Source organism: Leptonychotes weddellii, chromosome 1 (assembly GCF_054177405.1).
Source record: "Leptonychotes weddellii isolate Sample4059 chromosome 1, ASM5417740v2, whole genome shotgun sequence".
Taxonomy (NCBI): domain Eukaryota; kingdom Metazoa; phylum Chordata; class Mammalia; order Carnivora; family Phocidae; genus Leptonychotes; species Leptonychotes weddellii.
The window spans coordinates 55160652-55182938 of NC_138369.1; the positions used below are offsets into that span (position 1 = coordinate 55160652).

The 22287-nt window shown below is 38.9% G+C and overlaps 1 protein-coding gene across 25 annotated transcripts in view; it reads left to right on the plus strand.

Moving 5' to 3' along the window:
* ARPP21 (cAMP regulated phosphoprotein 21) overlaps positions 1–22287 on the plus strand; it is a 154644-nt gene that overhangs the window by 53882 nt on the left and 78475 nt on the right. For 16 of the 25 annotated variants that reach the window (XM_031024148.2, XM_081824054.1, XM_081823985.1 and 13 more), the window contains exons 10-12: positions 13648–13756; positions 15652–15753; positions 22025–22062. The exons of 1 other annotated variant lie outside the window; for it this stretch is intronic. In XM_031024148.2, the coding sequence (XP_030880008.2) occupies positions 13648–13756; positions 15652–15753; positions 22025–22062 (249 nt within the window). The remainder of the gene's footprint in view (positions 1–13647; positions 13757–15651; positions 15754–22024; positions 22063–22287) is intronic. 8 more of the 25 variants (XM_081824045.1, XM_081824071.1, XM_081824028.1 and 5 more) reach the window with 2 other exon arrangements.

Consider the following 22287-nt stretch of genomic DNA (forward strand, 5'->3'; position numbering starts at 1 on the left):
ATAGCAAATATATGTTATCTTAAAACATTTGTGCACTGTAATTTCTTTTTTCACAGTGTGCCTTGTCAATTGTGTGAATTGCATGGATTTTAGGGAGCTAGCGAAGGGAGCGTTCATGTCTAGCAGAATGGCGTGTTTCAAACACTCTATTTTCTGCTCACCCGAGGCTGGACAAGTAGGGCTAGAGATGAGGCTCTTTCTCTCCTCAAGGCTCAGTCTGTGTTCAGCAGAACGAGAGTGAAGGTCGTAGTGGAGAGAACACAAACTGAGAGATCTCGGATGGAGCTGGGCTATTATCTCAGAGACAACGAGCTCTTCGCTTCTCTGGGCTTCCAATTACTTATTTATCTGCAGGAGAGTTTGAAGTGGATGGTATTTAAGGGCCCTCAAAGCTTCGGAATTATTGGGTCCTATGGTTGCATTCTACTGTGCTGGCAAAATACATTTTAAAATTTATCAGCTTTCCACTTTATCTGATTGCTGGCACATGCACCTCCTTTTTCAACTGTCACAGGAATGAAAGATCACTGTCCTTTAAACATTTATACGTCCCCTCTCCATCAAGCATTCCTCATTGTTGCTGTTGTTGGTTTTCATTCTCCATTCTGGTTTCTTTTATGACTTTCAGATACTGTAAGTGCAGGGACACACTGGTTGCACAATAGGCCAGCAATGGACAATTTTTTTTCATTTGTTTTTCTCCTCTTTTTCTCTTTAGGTCATAACAGACATAGAAAAACCCATAGATCAAGCCTGTTGTTTGATACAGGCTCAACTAGCAGAGATAGTGTGTTGATTTTTAATTCACATTGATTTTGCAATCACATGGTCATGATATTAGGGTACATGTTTGGTACCTGTTTCTGGGTAGAGTGGTTTTTGAGAAAATTAAGCACCATGTAAAGACTCTCAGTAAACTTTGAGTGATGGTCCTAAACTTGCAATGTCCAGGATGGTAGCTACTAGCTACATACAGCTATTTACATTTCGATTTAAATTAGTTCAAATTAAATAAGATTTAAGCTTCAAAATTCAGTTCCTTGGTCAGGCTAGCCACATTTCAAGTGCCCATATGAGACAGAACATACATGGAATATTGCCATGATTTCAGAAAGTTCTGTTGAGCAGCTCTTGTCTGAACTTGTGTGATTCTTACAAGTTTCCAAATACCACTGGATATAATCTGTCCCTTAAAACTTTCATTTTCTGGCTAATAAGTATCATATTATCATTTTATTAGACTTCACTTCCAGAAGAACACTAGTTTGTTTTGTTTTGTTTTTTTTCTCCCCCAAATAGCCAATTTTGAATAGACGCCTCCGGTTTATGCCTTCCGGAAGAGCAAAAGAGGACACGTGCAGAGAACACTTCCAGTGTAGTTGCTACGATGGAAGGGCCTGGACTGGCTCAGTCTCTACCCCGTGCCTGTCCTTGCACACACCCTCTAGCCCTGCTCTGTGAGTCAGTCTGTGCCTAAACAAAAAAGGCAAATGACTGTAAAGCATGGACTTTTAAGGCATTTCCTGACGAGCTGAGCTTACTAATGTTCAACCCAGAGCTGTCAAGTCGTGCTGTTCTATTCCAGCCACCTTTCCAACCGTCCTCTATTTGAGTGGCTGTTGTCTGGGGAAGGGGGCGAGGGGGTGCTGATATCTTTCAGGACAAGAGAAAGGGATGAATTAAATGTCATTTGTCAAATAGTAATAAGTCACCCCCTCAGAATGAGAATCACTGTTGGCAAAGAATCAGCATTAGCAAAGAAGCATTGTTGTTCTGTAGAAAGTTGTATGTTTAAAAGTTTAAATGGAACATTCTGTTCAGAACATTTTGTTTAAGTGTTGGGTGTCTTGATTTTCTTTGGTCTTCCAAAAACTTCAAGAGTTGCTCTCTCAAGGCAAATGGCATGTGATGGTCGTGGGGACCACAGTAAAAGATATATTGTAATAGATATATTATTGGATGGAAATGTTTCCATTTATATTAAGGAGGGAGGAAGAGATGGAAATTCCTCAGATGACTCCTTGTGGATTTTGTGTTTTGGGAATACCTTTGCAGGGGATACAGTTTGATGCTACTTTAGTGCAAATACATGAAGGTGCATATTTTAAATGGCACCGTAGCTTGGGAGAAATGTTGAAAAGTGCAGATGGAGGACACAAAAATGAACTAAAGGGCTGACAGAGAGAAAGCACGTTTTAATATAATTTTTAATTTTTCTTCTTCAATGACACTGATCCTCTGACGTGGATGCCTTTCAGCAACAAAATGGCTGGAATTTGTTTCCCAGAATCCTTGCTTTTCTAGATTATAAGCAGTTCAAGTAATTATACAATGTGGCTTGAGAATATTAAGTTTTGCCCAGAGAGAGAATAGTTTCACATGAAGTTCAAAACATTTACTCATGACAGTACACTGTGAGGATTATATTTGTGTGTGTATGTACTTTACTTTCCTCTAGTATCTTCTGTAATATCCTGAGATAAAATATAGCTGTCTTTCATGATGGAAAAAATTTGTCTGAGGACTGACTTTTCAGTTATTTAAGTGATATAAGAGCATTACCTACTTATTATTCATTGCATTGGATACTTTACCTCTTATTTCATGTATATTATTCCATTTAATCCTGAAAACATATTTACAGCCTAAGTAATTAGAGCCTTATTTTACAGAAGCAGAAAACGAGGCACACACTCAGGTTCAATTTTGGGCCTACAGAGAAGCAATGATTAGCATGGCTGGGATCCAAGTCAGTTTGTTAAATGCTAAGAACAATTTTCTTAAATAATCTAACTGTCTTAGAGCAAAAACACCCAGAACATCTTAGGCAAAATCCTCAACAAGATTCCCTGGATTGGTGGGGAATTCCACCTCTTTGAAGTCTTTTGCTATCTGATAAGAAACAATGAACGGGCCCGGGGGGAAGGGAAGATATTTTTGAAGATGAACTCAGTGGTATCAGTAAATAACGTATACTTCCCACAATTTGATAGTTCTTCTTACATTCTCTGTGTTTATCACTACTGCAAGATGTGATATTTGGTTGGGGGATGATATTGATTCAATTTCAACCTTGCTTTACTCTACTTCCATCTTTTTCCCCCCTAAAAATGAAAAAAGCTATACTTAACAATAATATCAGTGTAGGAGGTAAACCTACCTATTGTATTATTATGAAATTACTGCTTCAGGCAACCTAATTGTCTAAATCCATGGTTTCATGCCAGAGCCACAAGAGCGTGGGGTGGGGTTGAAGGATACAGTAGTCCAGAGAGAGTAGGAAATGCCAGCCATGCTCATGTGGGAGACATTCCAAGAAAGTGCCTTCCTCTGAGCAAACCTGGGTACTTCAGAGTGTTGACAAGGAAGTCACCTGACCCTCCAGCACCGCTGGAGCTAGCCGGGGTAAGAACAGGTGAGTATGTGTCACCTGGAGCCTCCCAGCACACCTATTGGTTCACAAATTGGGTCTGAGTAGTTGGGGATGCTCCTCATTAAAATTCACTGCCTTTTGTTGAAATGACAAATGGCGTTTTTGAGCTGAGACTCACCCTGGTATGTTCTATCACCTTTAGTTTATCCCTCTTTCCCCCATATGTTGCCAGAAATATGTTTCACTCTGTAGCACTTTTAAGTTTTTTTCTGTTGGGATTCTTTGTTAACTGTCAGATTAGGTGGTAGCACCAAATGAACCCCTTGGGAATCTGGGTAGGGGGTGTTAAGGTCTGTGTTATTTGGGTACTGCAAGTGATATTTAAAATGTACTTACTCTCTATACTGTTGTTTTTTTTTTTTTTTTTAGGACTGAGGCTAAAAATATGAACATGATTTTATAAAAAATATTTAAATGCTACAAATATATGTGTCTATTTTTATATGAGAAACTTTGCCCTTCTCTTTGTCTGCCTTTCCGATCTCCACACTGTCTTTTGCTTACTTTTCTAGGTGTTTAGCCCAAAGCAGCCCGCTGTTCTTTTATTAGATGATTTTTTTTTTTTTACCTCTATCTGCCTTTCTCCATCTTAGAGAAAGGATATATGCTCAGGTTGTATCATTTGGAGGCTTGAAACCATCCCCTTGCATTAATGTTTTCCAAAGGGCCAAGATCAGTCATAGGGAAAGAGAGTCCCATGTGTATCTGAATGTCTTTGCAAATGTCAGAGTAACTGTTTAACTAGTCCCAGATAATTGTCATGTTAGAAGGTTGTCATCTCTTGAATATTTTTTCTTTTGACTTTGGCACCCGCCCACAGTCATTGCCTCAAATCCCCTACTCTCGGTGCAATGCAGAGCATTTCCTTCTGGAAATGACATCTCCACTGGAGGAGAGAGGTCCTTGGCCTCAGAAACCATGAAACGAGAATAGTGACCCAAAGGCAGAGATTTGGGTCTACACCTTAAGAGAACACAATGCCTGGATTCCTGAGAAGTGTGGACCTGGGTAGTGATGACCAGAGTTGGCTTGTTCCTTTGTTGCACAAAGAATATTTAACTGAGCTAGCTATTTGGTAAATCACAAGAACGATAAGCTTCTCTTTCATGAAGCAGTTGAGCCCCGTTGACTTTGTTGGGAATCCCTGAAGTGATGGCTAAATCTTGCACTATGAGGCAAGACTGTCTTCCACCCGCCCAGCGACAGACACAGAGAGGAGGGTTAGAGCAGCAATGGACGTCTGTTCTGCTCAGTTTCCAGAAGAGGCTAAGGTTTAAAATGGGAATCATCCATTTTTGACTCTTGAACATTTCACTCCCTGCAGGTGATCCAGGTCATTTAGACCAAAACAAACAAACTAACTAACTAAAACCCCAAGCTTTCCTTCCCACATGTGTTCTATTTCCTTTTCTTTGGCTGGGCATGTGAATAGCACCCTCAGTAAACTGAGTAGCATCCCGATACTGCTGCTTGCTTAATGATCCTCTGAAGAAGATTAGACATCAATTTATTTAAGTGCCTCTTGGAAATCTATGAGTGGTTGGTTGGCATCTTGTTATTTCTAAACATGGTAAATTTACTCTGCATTTTTTCATAGGAATAGCCTTGAAAAGCATCTGACTTGAAGCCAAAGATCAGAAACCTAACTAAGAATCACATTGCTCTCAGCAAAGCCATGAAGCTTTATTTACTGAACTGACAACCTAGTCCTTTAATCAATACTCAGGCTCAAAGTAAGACTGATTTGTTAATATTGGTCAAACTCTGTATCATTTCTCACAAATGCTGCATTTTCTTATATTATTATTCTCAAATGCCTCAGAGATCGCATCCTGTAGATGAGATAGGTAAGTCTCAAAAATGTATCGTGAGGAAAGAAAGTAAGTTTGTTGTGTTCCTTTCCCCACTTGAAATTATTTATGGCCCCTGGAGTGTTGCATGGATGATTTACCCCTTAATTGTGGAAATGAAACATGCATGCTCCTTCTATCACATTAGGATCTTTAATGTAGCTTTCTCTTAAAAGGGCTTTCCCATGGAGTGATAATTCTTTTAAATAAATAAATACTCTATTTAGCTCACAATGTTCAAGGTAGATAAAGCTAAACCATTTTACAGGAGCAAAAAGAGATTTGTGTCTTGATCTTACTTAGTCAACTCACAGAAAATCCAAGACTGAAATCTGCTGTTCCTGCCTCAGCCATGACCCTTCTCCTCAGGTCAGGGAAACAAGCACTAATGTGAATAGAACCAATACTCTGAAATGATGAAAAAGCAAGAAGGAAACCAAATTCCCTTGGTTTCCTTACAAAATTCTAATTTGCATTTTGTTATTTTTTAAAGTTGAGCAAGGAACTCAATGAAACAATGGTAATATCAAGGTGGGTGTTAAAACTGTGATGCCAACAAAATTCCAGAACACACTGGGTTAAAAACTGTCCCGACATATGTTGAAGTAAGACCAAACGCAGTTCCAGGTTCTTAGATGGTGCCAAGTGAAAAGGTTGTCTCGTGTTCAGTGTCATGCTTTGAACAAAAGAACTATAGGCTATAAAACATGTCCATCTTCTGTTTATAGTTAAGGAACCAAGATAATTTTCATCAGTACTGTGTGTCTGTGTGTGCATGCCCACACACCTGAGTGTGTGTGTGTGTAAATATATGATCTGTCTCATAAGGGTTGGGACCGCTGGAGAAGGGTTCACTGTACACACATATACTGCATGCGGTATTATCCCAAATGTGCGATGGTTTTGGAGGAAACGATATTACTAGAACTTGGTGCTTTGCTCGCTGTAGGCAGCAGAATGAGACCCAGTTGCAGAGTTCTCCCTTTCTTGCTTCTAGATCCACCTTTACGGTTGGCAGTCACTTCAGTCCTTGTGCCTCGGGGAAAGTTTTCAGGCATACTTGAAGATACAGGTCTGGCTATATCTAATGAAGAGCTGGTCTTCTTGATGTAGTTCTTGTGTCTTGTTGATCTTAAGATTTCTGAGAGTGGAGAGGCCATGAGCATGTTATCACAGCTTTAGGGAAGATAGAATTGGCCATACAGTAGAAAGAGAAGTTGTGTTTTACTGGTCAAAGTTGTCTGGTTTCCATTGAATCGCATACTTAAATGCTAGATTGTAATGATTGGTACCAATCTTCAAACAATAAACTGGAATCTACCTCGGGAAGTGGATGCGTTCCTAACACATTTTACCCCACAGCTATACTCCTTTCAACCTCCCAGCCTTTCTAGATACCACAGCGTTCCCAGGGGAGCATAGCCCTCGCTTCCCACCTGTCTGCCCTTTAAACCAGGAAAATGAAAAAAAAAAAAAAAACCAGCATTTCCTTACACCTACAAAAAATATTTAGTCATTATCAGTTAAAGCACATTGATCACTCTGGACCTTCTCAGCAAGTAAAATACTATATTTGCATATAAGCTTAAATGGAATGTTTTTATACACAGCATTGTAACGTGTAAGCAAAAAGCTTTTCATGCCAAGAAACAATAATCACATTCAGCAGTTTCCAAAGAAAACATTACTTTCAGACAATTGTTACTGCTTCATTTGGAACTCATGAATCAAACCATTATTTGAATATTATAGTGCAGATTGGATTTATCCTAATTAAAATTAACATTAATGTAAATGTCGGTTCAATAGTCGTTGGGGGTACCTTAAGATTTTGACCTCTCAGAAAGACACGAACAATGGTAATGATGGCTTATAACGTCTACTGAGTATTTACTCGTGCCTGGCCTTGGGCTGGACACATAACTTGCATTATCTGGTATCTCCTTGATCCTCCCAAACACTCTCAGATAAGAATTATTATTGCTTTCCGTTTTTACAACAGAATAACCAAACAACATCTCTGTCTTAGGGATGTGAAGTAAATTGCAAAAAGCACACATTTAGTAAGGTGCAGAGCTGAAAAGACACCACAATGCATGTTTTGAAAAGACAAACTTTTGTTGGGCCCACTTATCAGTATTTATATGTGAATTGTTTAAAACTTAGTTTAATTATTATAACTACTGCTATGTTAAATTTAGTATGCTAGTTCACATCCATTTTATATAAAGCTATTGGATTATTCAAATGCATTTTGCTTTGGGGGGAATGGAGCTTTGGTCATTGCGTATATTAATGCTACTGCCTTTTACTGTTCATGTAATATTGAAATGGAAGGATGGAGAACTTAAAGAAAGAAAAGTTCAGTGATAATCTAGCCCTTTTTAAAAAAGCTTTTTTTCATTTGTGGAAATTCTCAATTTATAGGTAAACTTGCAGAAACATGCTTGTTTTGTTAGGCTAAGTGTATCCATCTGATGTGTGTGACTCCTTGGTATTGTTAGCAATACCATGCTCAGTACTGTTCAGAAATAGCCAAATTCACAAACACAGAATATAAACTTCTAGGTCTTAATGCATAGGATTTCTTTCTCTTTTTCAAATTTCATAATTTCTCCTTTTTTTTCCCCCTCATCCATCTTATCTTTTTTCTGTATCATTATTATTTGAATTCTCCCTTTAAAGAGGAAGAAAAAGATCTTGAGATTAAACACTATCACTTAGTTATTATCATCACAGTATCATTAGTAAATGCAAGTCTCTATGCATCTTGATCAACAAGGATACAGCAATAAAAAGGGTGATTTTTCTGACAAAATTAAACAACTAAATATCCACTTTAGATCATAAAATAATATAGGACATGAAAGAAAATATTCAAAAGATATGAATATTTTAATTGTCCACAATTCAATGATTATATACAAGCCACTTGTAGGTTGTTGAATTGGTTTCATATATTTCTAAACCTATAGCATTTATTATTTGTTGTTATAAAATGCTATTTATTATAGTAATCACAAATATATAAAAAGTTAGAAGTAAAAGTTGCCCATTACTCTACCATCCAGAGACAATTACTGTCATTATTCTTATTAGATATTATACTTTCAACATAAATGTGATTATAGTATATCCTCTTAGACATCACTTTTCTATGTTGGTAGCCTTGGATATCATTTTATAGAGCTGCATATTACATACGGAGATATTTTAAGCTACTTAATCAGGCCACCTGGATTTCCACTGTTTCCCTGTCTTGAACAATGACACTGTGTATCCATGTGTTACTATTTTATTTGGCTTCATTCTTGGAAATGGAATCCCTTTGTCAAGGTGGACTGACAATTATAAGGCTCTTTTAATGCAAATAGCCTGCTTTCCAGGGTACTGGCACCAATACGAGGAGATGCCTTATAGACCTTTGTTGTTTTGGGCATTCTGCTTAACGTTGTTGTCGCTCATGAATAGCCTTATGTTAAAGGAGGGTCAAGGTCAAGTCCCATGTTAGCTTGCATGTCTCTGTTTATATGTACAGTACAATCGAGACAGAGAAGAATAAAATGATTTTGTCAAAGGTATAGAAAATTGAGAACGTGAATTTGAAAGATGTGAATAAAGGAAGCTGGGTACTTAGCACTGCATATATGGGGTTTGTAAGATGTGGTCTCATTTAAAAGACAATGAAATGGTATAAAATGACCAAATGGTAGGGGATGTTGCAAAATACTTGAAGAAGAATGTAGGACTTTATTTTTTAAATTAAAGACAGCTATAAATATTTTAATTGACTTAAAAGTACTAAGGGAACAGTGCTTCTTAGACTCCCCTAATATGTTCGACTATTAAAATATTTTTGATAGTTGTCTTAGACCATCAAAATATTGTATCCTGTTGTGCACAGAAACCTTTCTTTGTTAAGATACTTATGCATATTGATGACTGTCTTTCAGTTATTCAGTATGAAATTCAAAGGCATCCGTTTGAGCCTATCCATATTTAGTAGAATTGAATTTTTCATCTGTGTATATGTGGGGAATGGGGGGATTAGGCTTAACTATTTGGAAGAAATCTAATAAATTTGGTCTCAAGAAATTGGTGGTGAAAATATTTCTAGATGAAAAAGATTTTTAAAATAATAATGAGTGTTCATTTATTTTAAGTTTCAAGGAGAAAAAAAAAAAACCCTAAAATTGTAACAGATTGACTAGAAGACAGAGTTTGAATGTATTACTCAGGGTTTCACTCAGCCACACTGCCTCTCAGTTCCTGAGTCGTGTCTAATGAGGAACAATGAGGACTTAATTCTGATTTTTCAGAGGTTTGTTTGGAGATACCAAGACACTGACTGGAAATGTCAGTACTGTTTACCACACACGAACAATGAGTTTTACAATACATACCTACTACAGATTTTGCCTTAAGAAGAAGAAACTATCGGGCGCCTGGGTGGCTCAGTCGTTAAGCGTCTGCCTTCGGCTCAGGTCATGATCCCAGGGTCCTGGGATTGAGCCCCGCATCGGGCTCCCTGCTCTGCGGGAAGCCTGCTTCTCCCTCTCCCACTCCCCCTGCTTGTGTTTCCTCTCTCGCTGTGTCTCTCTCTGTCAAATAAATAAATAAAATCTTTAAAAAAAAAAAAAGAAGAAGAAACTGTCTTTTCATCAAGAAGAAACATTAAATCCCTTTTCTCTGCTTCTTGATGATGATAGAGAGAAAGCTAGAAATAATACCTCATGGACTATTGTCCATCAGGAAAAAGCAATTAGACATGTGTCATGCATGACTAGGAGATATGTATGTAATCAACTCTAGTTATCATTAATTTAATAAATACCATGACATTTTGCAGCTTGGAGGAGTTTGTCTTAGAGTTACATCCTCATATTGATACCCCGAAAGTTATTCATTCCCATTTTAAACAAAGGTCCATAATATATTACTTCAGCTCCATTCATTTTTATGGCTAAGAAATAACATTGCTATGATGTTAAACTTGTGGTAAAAAGGATTTTTAAAAGCTCTAATATAATGGTGCATTACCAGTAATTTGTAGTTCAATCACATGCAAAACTTCAGTTGTATACTTTAGTTTGCCTGAGTTTAAACTGCAAATTGTCCTTTAACTCTAGAGTAATAGATAATTCCCGATAAAATCAACCTGGAACAATCTTATTAGCCCCCCCCCGCCCCGTTTTACACAAACTTCAAGTGGTTATTTTGTAATCACTTAAAATAGTTCTGGAAAATCATGAAGGAACTAATAATTTCGACTATTAGGTTCTAAAGTCTGAAAAAAAATTTAAACAAGATATTTTTGAAAAGCTATTATGGAGAATGCACTTTGCATAATATGTATCAGAACAAGAAATACTTTTGCTCTGAATCACATTTACATTATTGATTAGAACAAGCTCCTTTGACTATTCTTTTCTTATGTGATAGATGTATTTTTCCTAAATAAGTTCTGCTATGAAAACCAAATAAGCCAGCACTATGAGGAAATGCAAATGAAATTTCAAAAATAATGTTTGAACAGCTCTTGTAGCTATAACACTTTAAACTGAGAAGTTCCAAAACTAAAAAAAAAACAAAAAAACTGAGATTCTCATTTCCACCTCTTTTCCCAAAAGGCCCTCAAATTTTAAAAACTTTTTAAAAGTAACATGATCCTTTTTTGTCAACTTGAACCAAAACATAAATTTGATTTTTATTTTATTTTATTTATTTATTTATTTTTTGAAGATTTTATTTATTTATTTGAGACAGAGAGAATGAGAGACAGAAAGCAGCAGAGGGGGGAGGGTCAGAGGGAGAAGCAGACTCCCTGCCGAGCAGGGAGCCCGATGCGGGACTCGATCCAGGGACTCCAGGATCATGACCTGAGCCGAAGGCAGTCGCTTAACCAACTGAGCCACTCAGGCGCCCCATAAATTTGATTTTTAAAGATCTTCCTCATGTTCTAAATTTGAATTTATGATTCTACTAACCAAACTCTCTCTTGTCATTTTATAATTTAAAAATTTATGACTGCATATCTTATTCAGTGACTCTTTGATCTGTCTCTAAAATACAGTGATTTATAAACAGCTCTATTAAATTTTCATTTGTTCATACATTGGTTAATTTATTTATTCAACCAAATGCTTCCCATATTCCAGGCACCGTTCTAGGCACTAAGAATTAAGTCTTTAAAAAGCAAGGTCTCTACCAACAGGGAGCTCGCATTCTCACCCTGGTTAGTATGCTGAAATCTCAAAGCGGTTTTCTTCTTAAAGAAGTTAGCCTAAAGCAAATTCACCTTCTGCTCGTGAATCAAAAAGTTCACATTTCCAAACCACTTTATATCTAAATGAACAGTTACAGACTATTAGCAACAAATATAAGAAATAGATCTGTAAACTTAGCAGCAAGCAAAGCATTTTATCTACTAGAATTCACCAGACTATGGAGTTTAAGTACATTCAGAGAGACTTACTTAGCATTGACACAATCAGCATTTGTATCTAAGTTGATATCCCAATTTCACTTGCTACATTAAAAAAAAGAAAAAAAAAAGGTAACATCTAAGTATTGGCTGAAAACATTAAGAGGCTTTAAAAAAATTCCTGGAGAATTGTTATCATTTACAGTGGCCTGCCCATACTCACACTAACATTATAAGACTATCCAGTGGAATAAGAAGTGTGCTATAAGCATGCAACACAAGACACGTTTAATTTCTCCACTGGAAATGGCCTTTTCACCATAAAGTGCAAGTTTACTTTGTTCCCTTAGTGTTCTCATTTTCAAATGCCATATTTGCACTTGCAGATTGTTTGTTGTATCATATTTTACATTTTAATTTTGGTGGAAAACATCTCCATTGATCTTTCGGGTGATGTCATGCAGGGTTTTTGTTCTTCCTTGTGAGGCTGGAGGGCCTCTGGCCTGCTGTGTGCTGTGGAAGCAGAGAGACTGAATCACATCTCTGCAAGGATGTGAATAGGCTGTTTGATGCCTGTGGCTTGCTGGCAAAATCTATAAACTTGGGAGTCAAAAGGATCACGGAGGGATGGTTTCTTTATCTGTAAAAGAAGCATGAAATATTTGTTCCTCCTACATCAGAGTTTTAGTGTAAGGATTGAGTATGACAATGATACCATTTTGCAAAAATCATACACAGTTCTGGAAGCCGTAACTGGTATTATTCCAATTTTCTGTTAGTGTCTGCTCACAGATCAGTATAATCTGTGTACACGTATTTGAGTAAAGGATGCATCTTGTCAAGATTTGAACTATACACTTAAACGACTCCTTTGTTTTCAACGTGCTGTTTGCTTATTTGGGAGCTAGAAGGAAATTATGAGATTCCCTTAATTACTGGTCACCTATATTAAACAACAGACACTGAGAAGTGGCTTTCCAATACAGAATGCGTAATGAACCCAGTAGAGATAGAAAACCCACTGGGCTTCAGAAGTAATACATCAGACATGACAGAGATGCTTTAATGAGAGTCATCAATAACAACTTCTAAACCCGGGACAAACATTTTAGCACTTCCCCTGGGAGTGAACCCATGCCCGAGCCATTCATTGAGTTCTGTGGCATGCAGTGATGAGTGTGGGAAATTAACAAGAACGTGGAGCCCTTTCCAGTAATAATACAAAATGATTAAGAGGACCTAAAAAATCAATTGACTAATCAATAGTGTGTAACTGCTTGGAGCATTTCCCCCATGCTAATCAGCCATTAAGTTGTTTAAACTAAATGTGTCCTGTTTCCCCAATTACTGAACTGATTTACAAGACATGGTCAAGGATGTCAGAGTCTACAGGAGCCAGATTCCAGAGCATTTGTCATTGAGAAAGATGGAAAGAATTTATAGATGATCCTCTCTCGCTATGGATTCTGATGGCACTTGAGTGGGACGATATAACAGGAGCTGTCCCCCTAGTCTGCAGACATTGGTGAATTAATATGGCCTGCCCAAGTTCTAAACATGTGCATTTGTTTGACAATGTGGCTGTGAACTTGATTGAATTCAGGAGCGGTGGAGGTCAAAATAATGAAAGAAAACATCTATACGCTATATATGTTCAGGCCTTTAAAATGTTTTTTTAACTTCAGCCATGGTGAGAAGCATTTAGCAAACAAGGCTCCTAATTCCAAACAACAAAAGGTATTCTAACAAAACCTGGGAAGTGACATATTATTACCTATCTGTATAATGCCGGCAATTCTAGTGTCAAAACCATGCGTAACTTCTTTTTTTTTTTTTTTTTTTTTAAGTTGAATGCCACTGTGGGGGAAAAACAGCACTAAGAAAATAACTTTAAACAGGGGGGAAAACTTTTTTATTGATATGTTTTACTTTGCTGGCAGACCAGAGCAAAGGTTTTGTGAACATTTAAAAGATGAAAAAGGTGAAGAATCCCAGAAGCGGTTTATCTTGAAGCGAGATAACTCTAGTATTGATAAAGAAGACAATCAGGTTGGTTCTCAAGTTTGAGAGTGGCTGACATTGTTGTTTTTGAAGGTGGGCTGACTTATGTTCTTGTCGTCCTGTTGTCCCCTTCTCCCTCCCCCAGCTCCCCATTCCCCCCACCGCCCCGCCTCAGATACTGACTGTCCTCTTTCCAACCTCCTTGCCCCCTCGCCTCCCCCTCTGGCATTCAGTGGGTAGCCAAGAGAACATGTCCTGATTGCTTCAGCAATGGCTCTGTGTTGGGCTGCATGGGTGGTGCTTGGCGCAGTTCCTGCTGCATGTGTTGGGCGGGTTGGGATGCCACCAGCCGGAGCTGTCGGGGAAAGCTTTGTCATCACATTTCCAGATGTCTGTGTAACTATGGCAGTCCTTCCACTCCTACAGCTTTGTCCTTCAGTTGTGCACAAATTGAGCTGGATTCTCAATATGGACCGATGACCAACTGGTGTAGCTGTAAAGAACAAACCTTGTTATGGTGAGGACAGGTGGATTTTGCAACTCTCCTAAAATAAGTCTTCACAGAAAAGAATCGAGTTCATGTTTTAGTCTCCCCGCTCCTCCTTCCCACGTTCTACTGTCCATGTAAACCGTGTGCTTGTTTTGCATGCACTGTAGCAGAACTTTATCCTTTTTGTGTATTTTGCTTGTGACAAAACATTACATTGTCCTAGAGTAGCCTTATTTATGGTTCCTTGGCAAGGGTAGAGAGACTTTGCTAAACCTCTTCTCCAGATTGGGGGTGGGGGGTGGCATCCTGGGTGATTAGGAAGAAAACTAAGTGCATGGCAAAAGAAAACAAATGTTAAACAATAATTAGAACAGTAGGGAGTTATATAATGCCATTACAATTACACTTTGTGTCTCTGACAATCAAAATAGATTTTTTGAAAATAGACTTTGCTTTAGAATTCTTAAAGGTAAGACAATATGCATCTTGCTGAAGTTATTACTTTAATGGCTCTCAGTGAGTCACTGGAAGCCAGTACGTGCATCTCTGACGCACTTTTTTTAAAAAAACCTGTTCGTCATTTGTATCTCATTTCTTCCTACCCCCACCGCTACCACCATCAAGTGACAAGTAGCTCCCGTTGACTCCGAGCCACATGCCTGTGTCATGTACTTAGTGGGCATTTGTTGAATGGATGGATGAACGTGGTTAATGCAGAGCATTTTGTGAGGAATGGCAAGAAGACGATGGGAGGGTCGTTGAGATGCAGGCAGCGGTGCAGATGCAAGGCTGAAGAACAGTCCTCATGCTGGGTTCTTTGGATTGTTACTTTAGATTCCTTGGCATTGACCTCAATCAACAAACAGGCTTTTCAAATTTAGCTTCTACCTTCTATGCAAAAACGCAGGGCACAGGATCAGTCATTGAGTAAAGAAGAAACACAAATTAGGACTGGAGACATCAAGTCCAGTTTCCTTTCTGCCCATTACTTGCTCGGTTCCCTTTTTCTGTGTCTCTAGTGCCCAGGTTTTCAGAGCCGTTTCTTCCCTTAGCCGCCTTGAACTAGCCACTTCCTCAGCATTCCTCCTTTGTCTAAGGACTCCAAAGCACACGGGCTAGCAAAGGAGACAGAGTCCCTCCCTGTGACCCACGTCATAGCTGAGCTGGCCGAACACCTGACACACGTCCAGGTGCTTTCGTTCTGGAAACAGCTGTACTCCCTGCATCCAGTGGGGAGACCAGCGGGAGCAGTAGACACCTGCCACTGCGTGTCATGCACACACACAGCACACCACACATGCCAGCACTGCCTCCTTAGGGACCAGAGGGAATGAGACTCTTCATGCTCCATTTATTTAAATGAACATTTATTATTCTCAGCTGACAGTTGCTTAACTGCAGATTTCCAGCAGCTCAACTTGGATAACCGTACTGATTTCTTTTTTCTGTTCAGCAAAACAGAATGCATCCCTTTAGAGATGACAGACGAAGTAAATCAATTGAAGAGAGAGAAGAGGAATATCAGAGAGTGAGGGAGAGAATATTTGCACACGATGTGAGTAGTTGTTTTAATTGCCTCTTTAGTGCGGTCCTTCCCCAGACAGCCAGCTGGTAGGACTCAGGAGGCTGGAGCCAGGGACAAATCCAATGGCAGCTCACCAGAGGTGTTTCTGGAAGAGGACCTGGTTCAGGGAAGTGACGGAAAAGTAGCCAAGGGTTGTGTGTGTTCCTAGGACGTGACCTAAGGGGGAATAGAGGCGTGATTTTGGTCACTAAAATGGACCCAGTGAGGTTGTCAGATTTGAAAAAGTGCCTTCACATCCAAATTAGCCTGCAGACAGCCAAGTGTTGTCCTGCTAACACTAACGTGGTGCAGAAGAAAGACATATAGAAAAGAAAGAGAATCTGTTAATCACATACATAAACATGGAGTTTTCTGCTTTCTTAGCAAGCAGAGGCATTTTGTTACATCAAAGTTAAGTGATAATACTCATCTTCCCCCTCAGTTTCACATCAAATTAGGTCTGTGAGCAGTTTGTCACAAGGCAATAATCATAAAATGATTTCTTTTGTTCAAATCCCAGCAAAGAAAATGTGGTGGGGATTTTTCTATCCTTTTACCCACTGTGGCCAAAATAAAATGCGATTAAACTAAATAAAAATGAAAAAGTGATTTAAAACAGCTGGATCTAAATGCAAGAAAGCTAAAAGGGCAAGCGAGGGCCGTAGCTTCTCCATGCCATGGAATCATTTGGCAGCCTCCGAAGATGTTGGGGGCTCTTCCCTTTGCAACCGTAGAGGTGGCAGCTCCTTGGTGCAGACCTTCCGTGGCTTGGCTGGGTTAGGTGGGCCATCCTACCTCCCGTTGGGATTTGCTCTGGAGGCCATTACTGAGCCAGACTAGAGACCTAGTCTCCACCGCTTAGGGTGGAGGAGGACTTCTGACCTTGGAGGTTTCAGGCCCAAGCCAGTTTCCCAGGTCCTCCAGCTCGTGCTGGATCCTTCAGCATGAAGCTGCAGAGGAAATTCAAATTCCACCAACAGTGCGTTTCTTTCATGTTGACACAGGTTTCTGTGATCTCTTCTAGATCCTCACTGCATTTCTTGGATACAGTAAAATAGAACTTTAATGATTGAATAATCTGGCTCAGAGCTCTGGAGTTAGCAGAGTCTGAGAGAGGGAGCTGTAGAAGGATACTGCCCACGTGCAATCCTAGAAGATTCTGCATATGTGTGGGCTACTTAGACTTTTCTTATGATTAAGTTATTGGTGGTGCAAAGGATAGCCTGACACATGGTAGGCTTTTAATTGTGTTTCCTGGATAAAAGGACGAAGTAAGGAGAGGCTCTGTTGTACTCATGGTAGCATAGGGGTGGCCCGAGTGGACAGGGAGGCAGTGTGTTTCTGTCCGATAAGCTTCATGGAGAGAAAGTTTTCTGAAGGCCAGTTTATTTTTTATGCTTTCTCTCTCCCCATCCTTCCCTCCCCCTGCCTTACACACACACACACACACACACACACACACACACTCACACACACACACACAATTTCCCTCTGATTCTCATTCTGGCAAGTCATAAAATTTATAAATGAGTTGTGTTGAAAAGCAAATACTAATCACCCAGATAAATATACAAACATTATGCTTTTTTTTCCCAAAGCTGCGCCACATTGCCAGACTCTCAAGGCTAGGCAACAGGAAAAGCATCCTTGATGCTTGCCTATGAGGAGGATGTTCCTGTGCTGCTGCCGTTCATGTGTGCATCCCCGTGTCCACAGAGACCCTCCACAGAGGGCCAGCATGACTCGCTGTACACATTGCATTTCCCAACAGTCCTACTAAGGAGATCAACAGCAAGGAACCTGGGCCCCAGGTTAAAGATCCGAGGCAAGCATTGCTGTTTCAAGCCTCGATAGCTAACTGCTGAATTAACATTTTTTAAAACAGTGAAAGCAGACTGGGGGCACCTGGGTGGCTCAGTTGGTTGAGCATTTGATTCTTGACCTCAGCTCAGGTCTTGATCTCAGGGTCATGAGTTTGAGCCCTTAATTGGGTTCCATGCTGGGCATGGAGCTTACTTGAGAAAAAAAAGAAAAGTGAAAGCAGACTGAAGTGTGGCAAAGCTTAAATGCCAAGCTATTGCAATGGCCTTCCCAATCCATGGCATCATTTGGCAACCTTCTTCGAAATACTGTGGCTTCTTCCCCCTGCAGGAGTAGAGTAGAGGTGTGAGCTGCTGTGAAAGGCTCTCTGGTGGCCAACACTCCCGGGGTTATTAATTCAAGTGGGGCACCTGCCTGTTTCTGGCACTACTTTTCCACCTGATCTTCTCCTGGGGCTGGGGTTTTTTAATTGGCATCCTGCACCCAGAGTATACTCCTAGAAAGGCTTCAGAGATCAAATAAAGTCCCCGACATCATCTGCAAAATATTATGTCCCTGAGTGTAGGTACATTTTTCTAAGGAAGAGATCTTGATTGTTTATCATAGTTTTACAAGTTTTCATCACCCTTACAAGGTTAAAAGCCACTTTCCCAGAGGGAAAAAAAAAAAAAGATGCCCAATGCTTTCTCCCTAGCCCTGCAGCTCTGTAAAAACAATGCTGTCATAAGGTTAGTGTTCCCTGTGTTTCGCTATTAATTGCTGCGTAACAGATTATCCCCAAACTTGACAGCTTAAAACAAACACACAAAATGCTTTTTGCCTCACAGTTTCTGGGGATCAGGAATTAGAGGGTGGCTTAGCTGGCCAGGTCTGGCTCACAGTCTTTCGTGAGGTTACGGTCAAGCCATCAGCTGGGGCTGTGGTCTTCTGAAGGCTTGATGGAGTGGTTGTCTGCTTCCAAACTCACCTGCATGGTTTTCGGCAGGCCTCAGTTCCTAGTGGGCTACTGGAGATCTCAATTCCCACTATGTGGGCCTCTCCAAAGCCTAGTGAGCATCTTTATGACCCGGCAACTGGCTTCCCCAGAGCAAGTGATCCAAGAGAGAAATAAAGAGAGCCCAAGATGGAAGCTACAGGCTTTTATAACCTAATTTTGGAGCTGACATACCTTCCCTTCTGCTGTATTTGGTTGAACACACAGATCAAACTGGTACAATGTGGAAGTACTAGAAAAAATAACCTTGGTTGTGAATACCGAGAAGCAAGGATCATTGGGGGCCATCAGGTGTTAACAAGATATTACTGTATCTTTTATTAATGCAAACACAGGGACATAACATAACAATATGAACTTCCTTGAATACCTATTGTAACACATCTTCCTTTCCACTTACGTAAAGAGAGAACATTTTAGGGAGTCTTCATCTGTATAATTCCAGATTCCCAAATGACCATTACTACTTCCCAGATTGTCAAGGGACACAAGGTAATAAGTCAAGTATAGTAAGTCAATTATAAAAGCGATGCAAAGAATCCAGCATAAGGAAACTAAGTTACAGGCATCTAATGTCTTTCTTAGCTGGCCTTTAATTTAGAGTCTTCATGATTTAAAAACTGAGGTAATAAAAGCAGCTTCACTTACCAATGATTATGTAAGTAGTGGAGTCATTCAAACAGGTTCAAATAGTGACATATTTACGTAGAGGGTTTTTTGGGGGTTTTGTTTGTTTTTTCCTACTCGAAGTTACAATAGTTATAGAGAACTACTTCCTGGTATTTACACTTTAGCAAAATCAAAATTTATTTTAACATTAGTAGCGTTCTTGAATATTTTACAAATGTATCTTGGTGTCTAAGGTGTGTGTGTTTGTGTGTGTGCACGTGCATGTGTGCTTTTTTATTTAGGTCCACAATCAAAATATGCAGATTATTTGAGGATTTTCTAGAAAAATAATTTCAATATAGTTTGAGAATTTGGGTAGCCTGAGGTAAGGCACATTTATTATTTGAGAATGAAGTTGTTGTAAGTCAAGGCACACAACAATTTAGTTCTCAAATAAAAAGTGAGTGTATTTTTGTAGTCAGAAATATTTGAAATATAACTCTTATTTCCTTCAGCAAGAATTTCAGCTTATTTTATGATTAATTCAATGCAATGTTGCTGGCTTTGGCAAGTTACGTTGCTAAAGCAATATATTTGAGAAAGACATGTTTTGTCTGGAGGATGGTTTCTGAAAGATATTTATGTGTAAATAGGGATTCTGGGAGGAGCTCATCTGCAGTCTCCCCAGCATGCACTGGGATCTCTCTTCCGTGACAACCATTGAGAAGGGCATGTGATGCCACCTGGATTGGGAGTGGGGTGTGGGAGAGAATTCTGTAACCCATTAGGCAAAACTATTTTCTACTTAAAAGAAAGAAAAAAAAGAGCCCTTTATATCTGAGAATGCATATAAGTGACAGCTTTGAATGCTGCACTTAATTACTGTGACACTTTTATCTTTCTCTGCTATTAAAATTCACAAGTTATATTAATAACTTTTTTAAAGTTTATTTTCATCAGCTACTGAATCACAGCCCATAACCATATCTGCCTTATTTATGAAACTGTTGGAAGATCATGCGATAAATCTTTAGGACCTTTGCACAAAAATTGAAAAATACTCTTGAGATACGTTTTTGGGAGTTATCTTCAACTTGCAGGTGCCTTACTTTTTCATTCAAAGACTTATGGCAGCTTAACTTCCCTCAAAATACTATTGGATTAATGAGTCTGAAGAGGTCAGTATGTCTTTGATCAACTCTTTTAAAGAAGTAGTAAAGTTTCAACAATTCCATTATCCAGCCAGAACATTATAAACATAATTGACCTCTTCCCAACTACAAGAGCTGAGTAGTAGCGAAGTATTGAGTTCATAATGTATACTTGAGACAATTAATTCCATGACTTGATTGAAAGTGGGAGTAAAACCAAACTAAAGGAAATGATGATAGTGGGATATTTCACTTACTATGAAGAGATCTCCACAGGAATAATATCAGTGGTCCACAAGTTGTATTTGTTTATAAATACAAATGTCAAATTAAAAAAAAAACTAAAAAAAAAAAGATATTTTCTGAAAAACTTTTTTCTTAATCGGTTTTTTTGCTTTTTGTTAAATAAGATTTTTGTGCACTTGATACTCAGGATGCATGTTAAATTCACAAAGGTTAAATTACAAATGGTTCTAGAGATGCCCTCACTGAAACGTTCAGACCACTGAGGAAAACACGTTATGCCCAAAGCTAGCCCTTTGGTTTAGTGGAAGGAAATGATTTCTTCAATAAAATGTACAGAGAAACCAATATCCTGCTTTCCTCTCTGAGTAGTGGTTACATTAGCTAATCTTTTAAAAATTCGATATTAAAAGGTCCTTATTTACTTTAGTTTTATTTTCTCTTAAAATGGACCTGTTAAGTCTCATTTTACTCATTTAGCATGTCATTTATTCATCATTTAGAAAATCTGCACGTATAATATGGCATATATATTTATGGTTAGAAACTCAGTACTTTGAAAATGGTTTTTTGTTAATTCCTAAACACAGTCACTATGTTATAGGGCCATTGCACCATATTTGGTTTAGACTTCTCTTTTTCTGCTTGTTAAAATTTAATTTGCCTTTCCCAGCTTGTAATGGTAATGGAATTTTCTCTTCCTTATGTGTATTAAACACAAGATAGTGGAGAAGTGATAGCTAGGGGAATGGAAGCTAAGAAGAAAGTCATTGTTTTTCTGTGTGAAAAACAGAACAAAACAAAATATTAGATGGGCTTGACATTTTTTTTTCCTGATTAGGTTCATTTTGTTCCCACATGTCTTCTGCGCGCCCCCCCCTCTGCAAATTGATTGATGGCATCTCTTCAATTTTGAGAGTCTTGCAGTCAGTCTGTTTATTTCAAGAGAGTCTATCATTGCCAGGTCATAACTGCAGGATTGTGGTTCTATGGCTCTCCCATCCTCAGGGTGGATCATGCTAAGTGCACATGCTCTGCCTTGATTTGAACCAGTCCTTTGGCTCTTGTTGGGAGCTGCATCTCCGTAGCCCCAGAAGAAACTGCTAGCTCAGGATCCGATGGTCACATGGTTCTCTGATTCTCAGACAGTTTCATTCACATCTCTCTTCTCCTGACCTTGATGCTAAACGGGCTAAATCTATCCGTAACCTGGAGATGCCGTGATGGAAAAGTACTTGTGTGCTGAAAGAGAAAGAGAATGGTTTACACTTCTAACTCTAACCATTTTTTTTCCTTTTTTATTTCCACTTTTTCAAAACATAGTACATATTTTTCTTAATTCTTTTCCTCTTGGAGGGGAAAAGTAGTTTTAAAAGCAGGCAAGGATTTGGGATCCCTCAGCACATCCAGAACGTCTGATACAATGCCTTTTTTTATTTTTCAGTCAGTTTGCTCCCAGGAAAGCCTTTTTGTGGAAAACAGGTAAAATGAAATTTGCTTTTTCATGTCTTTAGAGGAACAAAGTCTGTCATGTGTGTCCTGTATATTCATAGGTATATATCTCATATATAAGTGTGTGCTTGAATATATGTATAAGTAAATACATATATCTATGCATACACACTTATATGCGTACACATGTATGTTATTTAGCATGCATAAAAACTATTTAATTTGGGGAAATATTTTTCTGTTACTTCCAAACAT